Below are 17,852 nucleotides of genomic sequence, written 5' to 3'. Positions count from 1 at the left end.
GCTGGTGCTGCCTGGAGTGGAGGCCCCGGGGACTCCAGGAACAGAGGGTACATACGAAGGATGCATCCCAGAGGGAAAAACACATGCTTATCTTCCTCTTAGAATGGGGGGATGGAGAGAGGGGGGAAGAATTTGAGAGAAAAACCTGCATTTTCCAGTAGCTGCCTTGATCCTGATAAACTGACTCTATTCAGTTTGTCTTAAGCACAAAGAGTGAGACTGTAAGACAGTCTCTGGGGCTGGTTATCCACAGCCTGGGCTGTCACCCATCACACGGAAGTACAGCCCTGATTTGATTAACAGGGTGAGACCGTGCGCTCAGGTGGGGAGCAGCCCTGCCCTGGCCTTTGTATGGCGTGCGTGATGCTGTTCTTAGGCTCGCCCTGGGTTGCCCATGTTCTGAGACACAAGCGCATCCTCCATGGGGACAGCTGCTGCTTGTTGCTGTGGATCAGAGCCCTGTACTGGGCACAGGACGTTCTCCTTTACTCATTGTTTTCCTTTGGGGGAGGGAACCAGTCTTTTGCCTAAGAAATTAAGTCTTGCCCTTAGAGATCTTGCTGAAGCCCAGGAGATTCCTTTGCTTTGTTTTTCATTGAGGTGGTTGTGCTTACCGGCAGTGAAGGAGGCTGTGTATTCTGGAGAGAGGGCAGGCCGCGTGATGCTCCAGTGCCCCAGTCACCCAGGGTGGGCACCAGTCCCACTCCCAACCTGGTGCAAGGTGGAGATGACCTTTCGAGAGAAACAGAGTCATCTTTGAGTGAAGCATTTAGACCTGTGTACGAGGCATTGTGTAGCTACTTTGCAGATAACCCATGTTTCTTCATTCTTTTGCATTACGTGTGAGTCCTTTCTCATCTTTCATAGCACGGAGATAAGTGGGTAGAGCAATAATGTGTAAACACGTCATTCAGATATGAGTTTTACTTTGGCTCTTTCTCAACAGTTGTTGATGTGATCTAAAATTTTATATATTCACTTTTTTTATAGGGAAAAAAATTGAGCCAGTTTGGAGGGTCTTTGGTAGCTGGTTTCATTCTAAGAAGGGTAGAGTTTGGTGAATATATAGATCATCCTGTTTGCTTTTAATAAATTATTTGAAATATATTCTATACCGAGTTTTTATTTCCCTATCTTCGTAACCTCCTTAGCGCTACTGCTCCTGGATTGGTGTTCCACGTTGTTTATTTTCATACTTGTTTATTTTCTTTGTTTAGATTGTAGGTTCCCTGAAGGAGATTTAGGTGTTCCTATCTTTGTATTCCCCATAGAATTTGGCATAAGGTTAGGGCTTCCCTGGTGGCTCAGAAGGTAAAGAATCTGCCTGAAATGTGGGAAACCCGGGTTCGATCCCTGGGTTGGGAAGATCCCCTGGAAAAGGAAAAGGCAGCCCACTCCAGTATTGCCTGAAGAATTCCATGGCAGTCCATGGGGTCATAAAGAGTCAGACATGATTGACAGACTGGAACTTTATACATATTGGGAGTGTGAACAGGACTCTCTGTTGCAAGTGACAGTATAAAATGGGATTATCAAAAAATTTATTGATATGAGAATGAGATTGATAAGACTTCAGGGATAGCTGGATCCAGGCCCTCAGCCATCGTTTTCACCCTCTTGCTTCTGTTCTCTCCCTTCCTGTCTTTGTTCCACCTCCTGCGGAACTCTCTGGCATGGATTTATGTGTGATGGCACCTGCAGTTCCAGGTTTACACCCATGGAACTAAGTCCACAAGCAAGATTTCTCAGTCGTGGCGCTGCTGACATTTTCGGCCAGATAATTCTTTGCAGGGGAGCCTGCTCTGTGCATTGTAGGGTGTGCAGCAGCGTCCCTGGCCTCGACCATCCAGTGTCAGTGGTACTGCTCACCCTCCATTTGTAACAACCAGAAATGTCCCCACACATTGCCCCTGGGTGAGGAGGGGTGGGGCAGAATTGCCCCTGTTTGAGAATCACTGTCTAAAGCAATAGCAGGTTCCCCTGCCGCCCCACCTCCTGTCAATTCCACAAACCACCTAAGTCCAGCAGTCATTGGTCTGGAATGGAGTTACGTACCCAACCCTGAACTAATTACAGGGCCGATAGGGGTGGTGGCGGTGGGGCTTGTGGAGTCACTAATAGTGTGCTGGTCGGCTTGGTCCGGGGTTGCCAGTCCTCTCATGAACTGTGGTTATGTGGGCCTGTGTGTCCTACCTAACGACTGGAATGGGAGTGGGATGAGGTACTGATTATTATTAGAAACAAGGGGGATGGATTCCATATAAGACCAAAACAAAGCCCAAAACTCCCAAACCAAAGCAAAGAACATGTGAACCCCAGCCCCCCACTCCCCACCCCCCAGGGACTAGGGTGTCTGTGTGACTTGAGAGTGAAGGCTTGGTGTGGTAGAAAGAGGATGTGTCTAGCATCAGGTTGATTCCATCTGGCTCCTCTCCTTATTAGCTGGGTAACATTGGGCTAGTTGTTGAAAGTGTTAGTCACTCAGTCATATCTGACTCTGCGACCCCATGGACCATAGCTCTCCAGGCTCTTCTGTCCATGGAATTCTCCAGGCAGGAATACTGGTTGGGTTGCCATTTCCTTCTCCAGGGGATCTTCCTGACCCAGGGATCGAACCTGGGTCTTCTGCATTGCAGTCAGATTCTTTACCGTCTGAGCCACTGTCCCCTTCTCAACTGTATTGAATCATGCCTGCAAAAATATTTCTTTTTGGTAAAATTTTCATTGAAGTGTACCAAATAAAATTATATATAAATCATATACTCAGTGACTTTACAGTTTGAATAATCTTAGATGGCTGGCAAACAGATCAATAAACAACAGCCCAGAAGGCCCCATCACAGCCCCCTCAAAGTTCTCCCTCCTCCAGAGATAATCCCTATTCTGCTTCCTATTTATCATAGTTTAGTTTTTCCTGTTTTTAAAATTTGGCAAAAATGGAATTGTACCATGTGATTCTTTTATATCTGTTGCTTTCACTCAGTGTGGTGTCTGTATTTACTCCTGTTATTGCATAGACAATAGCATGTTTATTTTCATACTGCAGGCCACTAGCGTTTTAACTGCTCTGAGATTTTCAAAGACTTTTGAGAAATAAAGGAGAACAGTGAAAAGCACTCATGTGTCTGTCACTTAATAGAAGGTCCATAGTCTCCTTTCCTCTAAGATTATTGATTTGGACATGAAAAGATAACACATGGGCACACATTAGCTTGAAAATCAATTTTAATGAGTTTAATGTTTGGTCCTGAATGATTTTAGGTAGAAACAAAGCAGTATTGGTGCCCAGTGCTCTAGCTGGTTTCACTGTTTTGTTTATAAATGCATACTATGTGACCAAACAGTCCTTTATTGAAGATCTCTTCTCAGTGACAGTTTCAAAAGGGCATATTTTTTCCTGTTAGAGTTGATTTACAATGTCGTGCCAATCTCTGTTGTACAGCAAAATGACTCAGTTAGATACATATATACATTGTTTTTTCATGTTCTTTTCCATCATGATTTATCACAGGATGTTGAATATAGTTCGTTGTGTTATACGTTAGGGTTTTAGTTGTTTATCCATTCCAAACGTAATAGTTTGCATCTTCCAGCCCCAAACTCCCAGGCCCTCTCTCTCCCTCCCCGCTCGGCAGCCCCAAGTGTGTTCCCTGTGTCTGAGTCTTTCTGTTTTATAGATAGGTTCATTTGTGCCATGTTTTAAATTCCGCATGTAAGTGGTGTCCTATGGTAGTTGTCTTTTTCTGACTGCCTTCACTTAGTATGGGAGTCTCTGGTTATATCCTTGTTTCTGCAGATGGCATTATTTTGTTCTTTTCTGTATGTGTGCATTGCATCTTCTGTATCCATTCATCTGTTGATGGGCATTTACGTTGTTTCCATGTTTTGGCTATTGTGGAGAGTGCTGCTATGAGCGTAGGGGTGCATGTATCTTTTTGAATGATAGCTTTGTCCAGGTATATGCCCAGGAGTGGGATTGCTGGATCCTATGGTAGCTCTATGTTTAGTTTTTCGAGGAGCCTCCATAGTGACTACACCAATTTACATTCCCACCAACAGTGTAGGAGGGTTCCCTTTTCTCCACACCCTCTCCAGCATTTGTTATTTGTAGACTTTTTAATGATAGTCATTCTGACTGGTGTGAGGTGGTACCTCACTGTAGTTCTGATTTGCATTTCGCTAATAATTAGTGATGTTGAGCATCTTTTCATGTGCCTCCTGGCCATCTGTATGCCTTCTTTGGAGAAATGTCTGTTAAGGTCTTCTGCCCATTCTTTGAGTGAGTTGTTTTTTTATTGTTGAGTTGTTACGAGCTATTTGTATATTTTGGAGATTAAGCCTTTATCTGTTGCATCATTTGTAAGTATTTTCTCCCATTCCATTGGTTGTCTTTTTTTTTTTTTTTTTAATGATTTCCTTTGCTGTACAAAAGTTTGTAAGTTTGATTAGGTCCCATTTGTTTGTTTTTATTTTTATTCCTATTGCCTTGGGAGACTGACCTAATTAATAAAAACATTGATACGATTTACATAGAAAATGTTTTGCTTATACTGTCTTCTAGGAGTTTTATGGTATCTGTTTTATGTTAAAGTCTTTAAGCCATTTTGAGTTATTTTTTGTGCATGGTGTTAGGGTGTTGTTCTAACTCCATTTATTTACATTCAGGGCATCATTTATTGAAACCAATTTTGGCGTGTGTCCTGGAGAAGGAAACAGCACTTTTTTTTTTTAATAGTTACTTGTAGCATATTTACATGTTTTAGTTCCCCTGTTTTGTAGAAAAGGGACCCTAGAGTTCTTTTTCAAAGATTGTGTAACATGCAGAACTCATACGGGATGATTGCTGTGGTAAACTGCTGGTTCATTATATTTGTGAATGTTTCTTGATCTTGGAGACATTATTTTGATGTTTCTAATATTTGGTCAAAAATATAGAGTAGTGTTTCTTACAAGGCACTTGCTCTCCTGTATTTAATAGTTTGGGACTTCTGAAATACAATGAGTTTATTTGCAAGTCAAGTTTGCCCTTAAATGGTATACATAGCTTGACAGATATCTGTGGGGTGAGTTTTGTGTTTTTGACTTCAGTAGTTTGTTCATCTCTGCTGTAAGCAGGGTCTGGATCTGTGAGTTGGGCTGCTTCACTGCTATTCACAGTTTGCCTAGGTTCTTAAGAATCCCATGGATTTTGGGTGTGATGATGTAGTGGGCAGGGTGAGGAGCGTCTTCCTTACCTCCGGGATGACAGAGGACAGGTGGTACATCTGTAATTCTGCTCCCGAGAGCTCTTAGATGTTTCTGAAAGCCGCAGGTGCCAGGGCCCCACCTCCACAGACTGCTTCATCTAGACTGATGAAAACTAGATAAAAGTCACTCATTTTAAAGGTTTATCTGCCTCTCTAGTGTGCATTTCAGTTACAAATCAGTGCATTAAATGAAGAGGTTTAGATTTCGAGGACTTATGTTCCCAGGTTGATCTTTTAGTGACTTCTGTCAGTGTTTATGCTGACCATTCAAAATGTCTTAGCTTTAAAAAACTGTTTTAGAAAAGTTACAAAGCAGTTTCATACTCTTACAGCGCTATCTTCTCCCACCTTCTCGTGTTAGCTCCTGCAGCTATTAAATCACTTCCTAAGTTGGATTTTTTTCTCATTGTTTTAAGTGTTTGTAGAAAAGTGCTGGTTTAGCCAGAAGGTTGTAGGGAACCTTTCAAACGATTTATTTCATAGTATGGTGCTGGGTTTTGTGTTTGCACTGATCATTCCATGAGGTTTAAAAGCTACGAAGAAAAGAGTTTATCCAGTTTGTCATATTAGAACCAGGGCGGCTGAATGCTACTACTTCTGTTTTAACTGGAGACTAGACAGATGAGGCAGTCCTGACCCAGGGTGTGAGGGCTGCGTTAGGGGCCAGCGGTCATCAGCGTTTTTAAGATGCCAGGTGCTTCTCCAGCCAGATCACAGCACATCTGATCTCTCTGTCAGGAAGATGTAGCACATTCATCTGACCTTTGGCTAACTGTAAGCTCACAGCGGGAGCAGGGGCATCGGTTCCCTGGGAGGAGCCGCGCCAGACCTCTCCTGGGGACCAGGCTTGTGCAGTGCACGTTGGAAGCCACACATTCCGACAAGTCTCTTCCTCCTGCACTTGAACCTCTGCTCAGGTCAGGAGCAGGCTCATCTTCTTCATTGTATGCGGTGTATTCACATCTTTATTTGGAATCTAGTCTCGACAGGTCAAACTGTTGAATGATAGGAATGCTCACGTGTCATGTCGAGAATGTCAAACAGCAGTCTTATTCTCTTTAAATAATCGAAGTATCGAGCACTAGTAAGAAGATGTTTTCTTAAGTGTTTTGTATGAAATTCAAGGCAGATAAGACAGAGTACATGAAAACATGGTTTAATTTCATTTTCTTTCCCTATTTACTTGTTTATGACCAACAAATACAAATGACCACTTATTACCAACGGAAACAAAACAAAACAGGTCTGTTTCTTCTGGGAAATAATTATCTGAAATGATTGTTTTCTATTCGAACTGCTCGTTTTTTAACTCCTTGTAGTGAGGGAACATTTCATCCAATGGGCAAAACAAAGTTTTTAATATTTTATTTATTACTAGTTGGCAGAAAATCACAAGTGTAAATGTTCAGTAAAATGGCTTTTCATCCTAAATAATGTTTCAAGGGCTCTTTCCCAAGTCCTTGTGAATGAAATTACACTTGCAATGTGTTTATAATCCTTTAAAATCCTCAAATCTTTAAAAAGAAATTTGACCCAAAGGTTTAAATCAGGATTTTATTTGCAGAAATGAGTATTTTAATTCTCTTAGATTATCATTTTCTGACTAGTTATAAAACAGTATTCACAAGCCTGCTACAGAAACTTCATACTGTACTGTGCATTTATTAGTATGTGAATTCAAAAGAAACTTATTTGGGCTGTGAAAGAAGTGCAGACGTAAAAATGACCTTTAGCATAAACTCAAATAGGTTGACAGAAGAGTAGTTCAATAAATTTTTTATATGTTTAAAACAGAATTTGTTTCTTCATTATTGTCAGTTCATTTCAGTTAACATTTTTATTGTGATGCCCATTGTTAAAAGAAGAAAACCAAATCTGAAATCCTTATGAATTTATCTCAGCAAAATGCTTTTCAGATTCTTGTTTTTGCTGCCATTAGTTTTGATTTACTTTATCTGCAGTCAGAAATGACGTAGATATTATTGCTGTGACTAAAAAAAGATTTTTATTAAAAGTACCCAGATCATATCAGTGGGAATAAACACTACTGACCTCAGCATATTTGCCCTTAAAGCGTCTGTGTATTTGCAGTAAATATTGTAACTTGAAGTATACGTTCTCATAGACTAGAAGTTTCACCTTGAGACATTTTTCCGTTGCTTGCTTGTTTTGGAGGGTCATTGTGGGCATCCCTGCTTTATGTTTTACACAAGCTGGCCAACTCCAGCAGACCCGTCTCAACCCTCTGTTTATTCTCACTCAGCGCCCCCGCCCCACACCCCAAGAAGGAGGGCTTGTTTCCCTCACCACCTCTGGCATCTTGCTGCTTGCCTGTCCTGTTTCTCTGCCGTGATCCCTCAGTTTCTTTATACCTGAAATGTTGGTGTATCCTAACGTACCATCTTAGCTCACTTCCTTTACTTTCCCTTTTTCTGTTGCCAGGGCATTAGCCACCTCCCGTCTGTATACGTGGGCTGTTGATGTCCAGTCGAGATCTCCTGTCTTAGACTGCAGGTTGGCTTGTCCAGCTGCCCACCACATGTCTTTACTTTCAAGTCCTTCTGGTCATACTCAACATGGACAGGAGGGGAGCTCCCTGTAATCTCCCCAGACCTGCTGCTTCTGTATTCCCTAATGAAGAAGCCTAAGCCAGAGCTTCTGTGAGTCCCGTGCAGTCTCCCATGCCCCCAGCTCCCCCATCCAGGTAGTCACCAGGTCTTGTGCGTCTGTCTTCCAGAATCTTTCCTGCAGCCTTTTTTTCTCTTGCAGTGCTTGCTGCTTAGTTCAGTTCCCAGCAGACCCCATCTCAGTTACTGTGAAGATTCTAACCAAACCTTCCTCCAGGCCCCACTCCCTTCTCAGGCAGGGCTATCTTGTGTTCATCTCACACTTCTGAATCCCTGCCTCTTGGCATCCACTTATACCTAGGATGACATTTGGAAATAAAATGAAATAAATGACTCACTTCCCTTATGTTACAATAGTGTAGGTGAGTCCAGGACAGAATTATAAAGAATAGAGAATTCAGGATTTCATCATATGTGGACATGACGCCTTCATTTTTTAAAAAATTATGCAATTTTAAAAAACTACTTTCCATTTACAGTTATTACAAAATGTTGGCTATATTCCCTGTGTTGTACAGTACATTCTTGAGTCCATCTTACGCCCTTTCTCTCCTACCTTTATTACTCCTTTCCCCACTCCTCACTGGTAACCGCTAGTTTGTTCTCTGTATCTGTGGATCTACTTTTTTTTTTTTTAATATTTACTAGTTTGTTGTATTCTGTGTGTGTGTGCTCAGTGGTGTCTGACTCTTGTGACCCCGTGGACACAGCCTGCCAGACTCCTCTGTCCATGGGATTCTCCAGGCAAGAATACTGGAGTGGGTTGCTATGCCCTCCTCCAGGGGATCTTCCCCACCCAGGGATTGAACCCGGTCTCCTGCGTTGCAGGATTCTTTACCAACTGAGCCACCAGGGAATCCCCATTTTATTAAACTTCACATAAAATTGATATCAAACACATATAAGTGATTTCTCTGTTTTCTTTCACTTAGCATAATGCCCTCCAAGTCCATCCATGTTACTGCAAATAGTAAACTTTAATTCTTTTTTATGGCTGAGTGGTATTCCATTATACATATACATATATATATATATGTATATGTATTAATATGATTATATATATAATTATTCTACTTCTGTGAAAAATATCATTAGTAGTTTGATAGGGATTGAATTTCATCTGTAGATTGCCTTGGGTAGTATAATCATTTTAACTATATTGATTCTTCCAATCCAGTAACAGTATATCTTTCCATCTGTCTGCATTGTCTTCAGTTTCTTTCATCAATGTCTTAAAGTTTATGGAGTACAGGTTTTTTGCCACCTTACGTATGTTTATTTTTCAGTATTGTATTTTTTTTTTGATTCAATGGTAAATGGAATTGTTTCCTTAGTTTCTTTTTCTGATATTTTGTTGTTAGTGTATAGAGATGCAACAGATTTCTGTGTATTAACTTTGTAACCTGAAACTTTACGGATTTCTACTAGAGCATTAGTGAGCTCTAGTAGTTTTCCAGTAGCATCTTTAGGATTTTCTATGTATGGTATTATGTCATCTGCAAACAGTGACAGTTTTCTTCTTTTCCAGTTTGGATTCCTTTTTATTTTCTTTTTCTTTGCTTGCTTTGGCTAGGACTTCTAAAACTATGTTGAATGAAAGTGGTGAGAGTGGGTATCCTTATCTTGTTCCTGATCTTAGAGTTAATACTTTCAGCTTTTCACTGTTGTGTATGACATTAGCTGTGGGTTTGTCATATGCCTTCATTTTTCAAAAAGCAGTACCCAGGTCTGTTCTGGTAAAGAGAACTAAACTATCAAAGTTTTGCAAAATTAGACATAAATGGGGGCGTACCTTGTGGATCAGCTAGTAAAGAATCTGCCTGCAATGCAGGACACCTGGGTTTGATCCCTGGTGTGGGAAGATCCCCTGGAGAAGGGAAAGGCTGCCCACTCCAGTATTCTGGCCTAGAGAATTCCAAGGACTGTATAGTCCATGTGGTCACAAAGAGTTGGAAACTGACTTTCACTTCACTTCACTTCAGACATAAGTGGAGCCCATTTTTTATTTAGTCTCTTAGTATACCTGAATGACTTACAGAAATGTTTTTAAAATGTTGGATTTTAAACTGTTTACAATTTATTGTTGAAACTGTGTTTGGTAATATGCCTTCAAATATTTTGAAATCGTTATATTCTTGTCAGGATCCCTGAGATTTTTCTAAGCCCAGTTATCTCCTTTATACCCATATTCACACAGCTTACCAGCTCAGGGAGAGGGAGGCACTGGTTTTTGACTAAAGCATTATCTTTTGAAGATTCTGATTAAAGGATAGGAAAAAGATTGGTGGCTGGGAAAAGGACCACAGCACAACTCTGTCTGCCTAGGACCCATGTACTCTTTAGCCTCTTCTGACATTGTGAAGAGACGGAAAAAGCAAGTTCTCTAATTTGTGTCTTGCTTGTGTTTGTACTTTATTACCGAGTCACCATAAATTCATATGACTTCACACATTTTCTCTCCCCTTTGATACGTAATGAAAGACACCATTACTCATTCCGATGCAGTGGGAAGACCCACCATACAGAAATGTCGGGTATTGTAAGAAGCCTCAAAAGACTGAGTAAGCTTTGAATTTCCTGTTCAGAGAGTGGGGTTAGTAATTAGGAAGATTCACATGACTCCTGATAAAATAATTTTACCCATTTGCTTAGAAAAGCATCTTTTATTTGCATGAACTGTTTTTCTTTTTTGAAAAAGTCATTATTCTTCATGCTCACAGAAACAACTTTTACCTGAAAAATCTTTAAAGAATTCCCCCCCCCCCCCAAGAGAGAAAAACTGAGGCTGTTTTTGCCAAGGTCCTGTAGTGACTGTTTGGCAAATGTGTGAATGAAATCTAGACTTTCTACTTCTTCTTTCTGTCCTGTATTTATATTTATGAATAACTTTTAGGCCTTTGCAAGATGTGTAATTATTTGTACGTGGAGGAATGAGCCACAGCCCAAGCTGTGCAATACTCAGTGCACGTGGATGCTTGATGTTGAAATTCTGGCTTCCTCCGTGTCATTTAGGTCTTATGCTTCAGGAATTAATTTTTTTAAATATAAAATATGTCTAAAGATGTTTTGACTTTTTGTATGATAAAGTACCTTGAAAGGATATATCTTAATCTTTCCAGCAAAGATTGTCTTTAAGGTGTGCATGATATGAAATCACAGAGAAAAGTCTTTTGAGTTGGGTCTTTGGGGATTATGTTGTGAACACAGAATATAAGTTTTTTCAGATCTACTGAAACCACCTCCCTTTACTGTATATATTGATCTTTGACCTAAATTGAAAAGGGTTTGGTTTTCTTTTCCTTCTGTAATGTTATTAAAAAGAAATGGGTCTGTGGGTATTGGGTGTTCAATTGGATTTTCTTAGAAAGGGAAAAGGAAAAAATGGCTTTGGCTGTTATTTAATAGGTCATATCAAAAGCTAGGCCCTTCCTTATGAAAATGCATTCATGCCTGTCTTGTGTTAGTGCTGTGGCTGTATGTCTTCCAGATGATTGGACACATGCTTATTCATTCTGTGGAAGACTCGTCTCTTTCTGTGGCTTCTTTGAAGGATCTTGTCAGAAGCTAATGATGAGAGGGTATAGCAGTTGGGCTGACAATACTACATGAGACTCTTTTGTTCATTCTCTTGATCATGACTGCATTAGGAACCAAAGGCTTTAGAAGTTCAGTGGAAAGAAGCCACAGTGTGTTGCCTTGATAATGATACTGTCGTGGGTTGCTTATTCCTTGATTAAAACCTCCGAGCTATGTAGTCAATACTGTTCAGCTATTAGGGAATATAAAACTGAGGAATAAATTGTCAGTTGTCATTAGAGAAAATAATGATGTTATGATTAGAAGAAAGGTTGTGTAAGGTAATTTCAGTCTTGTTATCCTCATCGTGTCATTTACTTTAGAAGACTTGATGCGCTGCCAAGATGTACTGCCATGAAATCTAGAATAACTGCATACTGTTTTGGTGACAGACCTTTTGAAGGGAGAGTGACAGCTTCTCGGAGAAGACCTTTGGCTCTGGAGTGGGGGGCCAAGGATTTAACTTGCTGTGTCTGTGGACTTATTACATAAGCTTGCAGGCACATGAATCCCCTAGCATATCCCTGGCATGTTAAGGGATGCTTAATAAATACTGCTCTCCTTCTCCTCTCTGTGAAGGTCGTGCCTTTCCCTCTCCTGGTCCGGACCTCTGTGGGCTTCTCCTTTGGCCCCGTGTGATGAAATATGCAGTGCATGGATGTGGGGAGCATGAAGTGGCTCCTGTGAATGCGGGCCCTGTGCATCCCAACCACTGTGCTGTGTTGGGCTTAGTCACTCAGTCCTGTCCGACTCTTTGCTACCCCACGTATGTGTGTAGCCTACCAGGCTCCTCTGTCCAAGGGATTCTCCAGGCAAGAATACTGGAGTGGGTAGCCATTCCCTTCTCCAGGGGATCTTTCCAACCCAGGGATCGAACTGGGTCTCCCGCATTACAGGCGGATTCTTTTCCAGCTGAGCTACCAGGGAAGCCCAACCACAGCAGGTTCCAAATGACATTCCTTCCTTTCCCGGCAGGTGCCTGAGATCATCAGTTCCATCCGGCAGGCTGGGAAGATCGCCCGCCAGGAGGAGCTCCGCTGCCCTTCGGAGTTCGATGACACATTCGCCAAGAAGTTCGAGGTGCTGTTCTGCGGCCGCGTGGCCGTGGCGCACAGGAAGGCTCCACCCGCCCTGATCGATGAGTGCATCGAAGGCTTCAGTCACGTGAGCGGTGGCTTCTCCTCGGATCAGTTCTGGTCTGCACTGCAGCCACCGGGGGATGGGGAGCGGGGCCCGCGGCCGATGCGCAAGTCCTTCTCGCAGCCCGGGCTGCGCTCCTTGGCCTTCCGAAAGGAGTTTCAGGATGCAGGCCTGCGGAGTAGTAGTTTCTTCAGCTCTTTTGAGGAGAGCGACATCGAGAACCACCTGATTAGTGGACACAATATTGTGCAGCCGACAGATATTGAGGAAAATCGAACTATGCTCTTCACGGTAAAATATTATCAAGCCTCCTGCACATCCCCAATCTGGTCTTTGTGTTCAAAAGAAAATCTGCTTAGTTGAACAAAGATTATCTGTGAATTGCTTTTGGATTTGTGTGTGAATCCGTATATTTTTATTCTGAATAATTCTTTTGTCAGGATAGAATCCTTATTTAGTCCCTATTAGCCTTGGGAATCATCAGGGGGTAACAAACAGAATCTATCTTACATCCTGTATGATTTTTATCTGCCTCCCACGTGGTGGTGAAGACATCTTTTCAATGTGGAACAATCAATTAATGTGTGTAAAAGAGGCTCCAAAAGGTTTTGTTTTTTTTAAACTTATTTCAAGTTAATTACTTATTTCAAGTAATATTTCAGCAAAATTTTTTGGAAAATACCCCTTTATTATTTTTATTAATTTGTAAAACTACTTACACTTTGTTACCTGGGTAATTGGGGATAACATGATATTTGAAATTGATACCCAAACTACAGTATTAGTTTAGCCAGTTGCTTACTCTTTTCTAGAAATAATTTGATAAACTGACAGTGAGCCAAATGCCAGAAAAGGCATGGGCAGGAGGCTGTTCCTGGCTGTTGAGGCTCCTGGGTTCCGGGCTGATCCCAGCTGTTCTGGAAAGGTTGCTGTCCTGGGAGTCCTCTGGGTCTGAGCTGATGGGACTCAGCTGGCTCCATAGTGAGCTGGCCTCTGCAATATGGGAAACAGATTGTTCTCAGCCTCCTCTGTCTCTTCTTTGGCCTAAAGCTGACTGAGAGTTTAGGGAGAGAGCAAGGTGTGCTTAAATGTAACATTTCCGTGCCTAATTCAGGGCCAAGTGATGAGGAAGCTGGCTGTGTAAGATATACAGGTTTGAAATCAAGATGGAGTGTCAGAGGGCTGATTTCTTCCTCTTTTCATGGTTGACCTAATATACTGAAAAGAGTGCTACATTGGCAGTCAGACTGGTGTTGTAATGTGTGATCTGTATTTAAAAAAAAAAAACAAAACCACCAAAACCTCTTGGTATCATTGGGAAAGCTGCTTAGTGCATTTATTTTCAAGTAGTTATTGTGTAAATGCTATCCACAGGGTCCCTTGCAACATGCTAGAAATACAACAGTGAACAGGACAGGCATGATCTCTGCCCTCGTGAAATTTAGATTCCAGTGCGAGACTGACAACTGATTGTATGAGTAATTGTCTCACTAAAATTGTGATAAATGCTGCAAAGGATGCTGTGAGGGCTTCTGGGGAATCAGGGCTTTCTGAAGGCAGCGATTTTCACTGAGCAGAAGTGTCATTGTGGCCAGCTAGAGGAGCATCCTGGGTTCAGGGAGCAGCAGGGGAGGGAGGGAAGCTGCACAGTTAACTATGGTTATTGCGACACAGTCCTCTCCTCTAACGGAGATCTGTTAGGCTGACCCTCGTCTGTAAGACAATGTTAGTTTGTGCTCGCACTTTTAGCTTTTTTAGGAAGTCAGGTAAGCAGGAATGAGTACCTAACACAGTATGTACTCAACAATTGGCAGATTTTAAACAATAATTTAAGAAGACTTTTCTGATCATTAGAAAGTGTCCTGGAAATTTTAAAAGAGAAGCTCCTCTAGCCTTGGAGATTCACTTATGCAGAAACCTCTCTTTCTTACAAAGGGGAGCTGTGGGAACCTGAGGCTTCGTGACTAACTTTGAGATATTTGGTCCTCTCACCTCAAGACTGCTGCCTGATGAAGGTGAACGAACGCACTGATGGTTGTCTCCTACCCGAAGCCTGTAGAATAGAGTGTGACCTGGAAGTGGTCTTCTACATGATATGGTTACTGCTCAGTAGGAGCTTGAGCCATTGATTCTTTATTTCCCTAGGTCATGAAATGAGAAAGTTTGTGTAATAAATCTGAATTCAGTGTTCATGCAAAGCTAGTTTCTTTCTTTCTTTGTCTTTTAAGATTGGTCAATCTGAAGTTTACCTCATCAGTCCTGACACCAAAAAAATAGCGTTGCAGAAAAATTTTAAGGAGATATCCTTCTGCTCTCAGGTAAATGGACATGGGTTATCAGCTCAACTGCAGTTGCATTTTTTAATGAATTATTTTACTGTCTGTCATTCAACCGAAGTAGCTAGGATTACAAGATGTATGCTTTCTAAGTGCTGGGTTTGTGATCTTGCATTTCCTTTTGTATATTAAGGCAAAATATAATTTTGAAATTAAAATTTTTGCTTTTAGCAACCATAACTTAACTGGAGAAAGTAGGTCTCCTTTTCTTTTTTTCCCAGTCATTGGTAGTAATGGTCCACAGTCATGATTTCCAGGTGTATGTGCCTCTGTATGCATATATATATATATACATTCATACACACTAATGTATTTTTTTAAATACTTATTTTTACTTTCTAAAAATTCATGACTTTTGGGATACCAAGATCATTATTTCTTCTTCCTTAAAATATAATAATGACTACCTTTGAGGATGTTTTCCTTAGAGTACAGTGTCTACTTGAGTTCTTTCCTGAAAATCTCCTGGGTGTGTTTCATAGAGAGATTTGGAGAATCTGTCAGTTATAATGAGCTATGACAACTTTTTACTCAGAATATTCCTAGCAAAAATGTGTTACTATTTGGGTAGTTTTAAAAAGTCTGAAATCATTTTCTCATTTTCATTTTCTCAAAATTAGTAAGATATAATGAAACTCTCATTGTTGATTTATAATGTGATCTATGTAATGATTCAATAGGGAATTTTCCCCCCAAAGGTGAAAATGACGTTCATGCATAAGATCGACTAGAGAACCATTTACAAAGAAAATGTTTTTTCCAAATCATATTCTCCTTTGGAGTAACCTCTTGCATATGCTTAACTTGCTGTTGGAGAACATTGATGGCAATGCCAGGATGTGTCAGTGATTGCTCGTTTATTGGGAAATATTTGACCTGAAAGTGAGATTCTCCATAGACATTTTATCTTGATTTGCTTGTATTTCTATTGAAATGGTAATATTAAATATTTGCTTTTTCGTATGGTAGTTTTATTAATTCCTAAAGGATGTTTACAAGTTTACATGATCACCTGCCCTTCAATCTGTCAGCACTCTGCATGCTGGTGCTTTTAGGAGATGCTGTCTTATCTGTATTAAGGTGGTTCTTAGCTGATACTTTCAAAACAAGTGTACATATTAATATTTATAAAAAGAGCTCTTAGGAAACTGTGATACAGCTTTGGCCTTAATATCTTATGTTTGAAAGTACCTCTGTTCTTTGTGTGTATAACTTTTGACTCATTCTTCCTACCAGTTTACTTCAGGATTTACTTGTTTGTTATTTTAGGAGTACAAATATTTTAAATCCTTTCCTTTAATTTTTGTGTCTACGTGTGTTTGCTTGTGTGTGTGTACAGTTGTGTTTCTTTGTTAATCTCTCATCTACTTATTCCTTAATACTCAAGAAAAGTTCTCATTTTTCTGTGTCAGCTTTTCTCCACTTCCTCTCATTACTAAAATGAAGATAAAAGCTCTGGTTTTCAGATCCTGCTTCTCTTACTGTGGGGATAGTCAGAGGAGTAACATTTTAGTAGAACTTCATATTTGAGAGGTGTTTTTAGATATTTAAAACATCTGAGAAAATAGTAATTTCACAGTGTCCTTTAGAATCGTGCTGCGTGAGTCTTCAGCTGCACGCGTGGCAGTGGTGCCTCCTCTGGGTACAGCTTACCGTTCTTGCTCTTTCCCCGCCTTCCACAGGGTATTAGACATGTGGACCACTTTGGGTTCATCTGCCGTGAGTCTTCCGGAGGTGGAGGCTTTCATTTCGTCTGTTATGTGTTTCAGTGCACAAATGAAGCTCTGGTAAGTGACAAGGGGCTCTTCTTACCTTGAAATCTCATCTTCAGGGGATGTCAGCCTCACTGATTTCTTTACATAGCAAAACTATGTGGCTTCACTGACAAATTATTTGGTTTTAATTATACTTTTGTGACTATTTAATAACCAGCTAATATGCACTTGAGACTTACTTGGGTGCACATTTTCAGTATTCATCATGCTTAAAGGCCTGCTCACTTTCACTCTCTGCTTTAGCATCTTTCAAAAGTCATTTTGGACTTTTGATCAGAAGAGGTGGTTTTCGTTCAGTATTTAATTTGCATCTAGTTTTTACCTTATCTCCTTGAAAAGCCTTGAGCATTTGTAGTGTTTCTAGACTATGTATAATCCTAGTGGTTCGTAGTGATTATTATCCATTAACCTGTGACTAACAGTCCAGAAGAATCCTAAGTACCGGGTCTTTCCAGAGTCCTGAAATCTCTGCCAGATCATTTTAAATGGACTTTCTGCTCTCTGTGGTCTCTCCTCTTTGATCAGGTGGATGAGATCATGATGACCTTGAAGCAGGCCTTCACGGTGGCTGCTGTGCAGCAGACAGCGAAGGCGCCAGCCCAGCTGTGTGAGGGCTGCCCCCTGCAGGGCCTGCACAAGCTCTGCGAGCGGATCGAGGGTGAGCTGGGGCGGGGTGGGGTGGGCAGGAGTTCAGGGTCCTGGGCAAATTCGTTGGAAGGTTCTGTCCCACGGAGGCCGATGTTAGTTACAGGGGTCATGGATGGATGTCTTCTGTATATCAGGTGCTACCATCTCCCCTCGAGGGGCCCGGAGGAGGGTGGAGGAGTTAGGGGAACAGAGGGCACAAGACCAGTTGCGCTGTTAATCATGGTGGGGTGAGTGTTCAGTTGGCTGCCAAGGAGGGATCTAGTAAGATGAGAGGTAAGAATTACCACTGAGCGAGCCGATTACATGGCTTCCCTGGTGGCTCATTGCAGCTCTCCTGCAATGCAGAAAACCCAGGTTTGATCCCTGGGTAGGGAAGATCCCCTGGAGAAGGAAATGGGAACCTGCTCTAGTATTCTTGCTTGGGAAATCCCATGGACAGAGGAGCCTGGTGAGCTGCATTCTGTGGGGTTGCAGAGTTGGACACGCAAAGAGTCTGTTACAAGG

At 41.3% G+C, this 17,852-nt stretch overlaps 1 protein-coding gene across 11 annotated transcripts in view; it reads left to right on the top strand.

Moving 5' to 3' along the window:
* The window catches only part of TBC1D1 (TBC1 domain family member 1), a 224,205-nt gene that overhangs the window by 99,316 nt on the left and 107,037 nt on the right, over positions 1-17,852 (top strand). For all 11 annotated transcript variants that reach the window (XM_006055896.4, XM_044945997.2, XM_044945999.1 and 8 more), the window contains 4 exons: positions 12,425-12,880; positions 14,818-14,907; positions 16,608-16,712; positions 17,226-17,358. In XM_006055896.4, the coding sequence (XP_006055958.4) occupies positions 12,425-12,880; positions 14,818-14,907; positions 16,608-16,712; positions 17,226-17,358 (784 nt within the window). The remainder of the gene's footprint in view (positions 1-12,424; positions 12,881-14,817; positions 14,908-16,607; positions 16,713-17,225; positions 17,359-17,852) is intronic.

This window comes from Bubalus bubalis, chromosome 7, assembly GCF_019923935.1.
Source record: "Bubalus bubalis isolate 160015118507 breed Murrah chromosome 7, NDDB_SH_1, whole genome shotgun sequence".
Taxonomy (NCBI): domain Eukaryota; kingdom Metazoa; phylum Chordata; class Mammalia; order Artiodactyla; family Bovidae; genus Bubalus; species Bubalus bubalis.
Note: the sequence above shows the minus strand (reverse complement) of the source record. Positions and strands in the feature narration are given on the sequence as shown.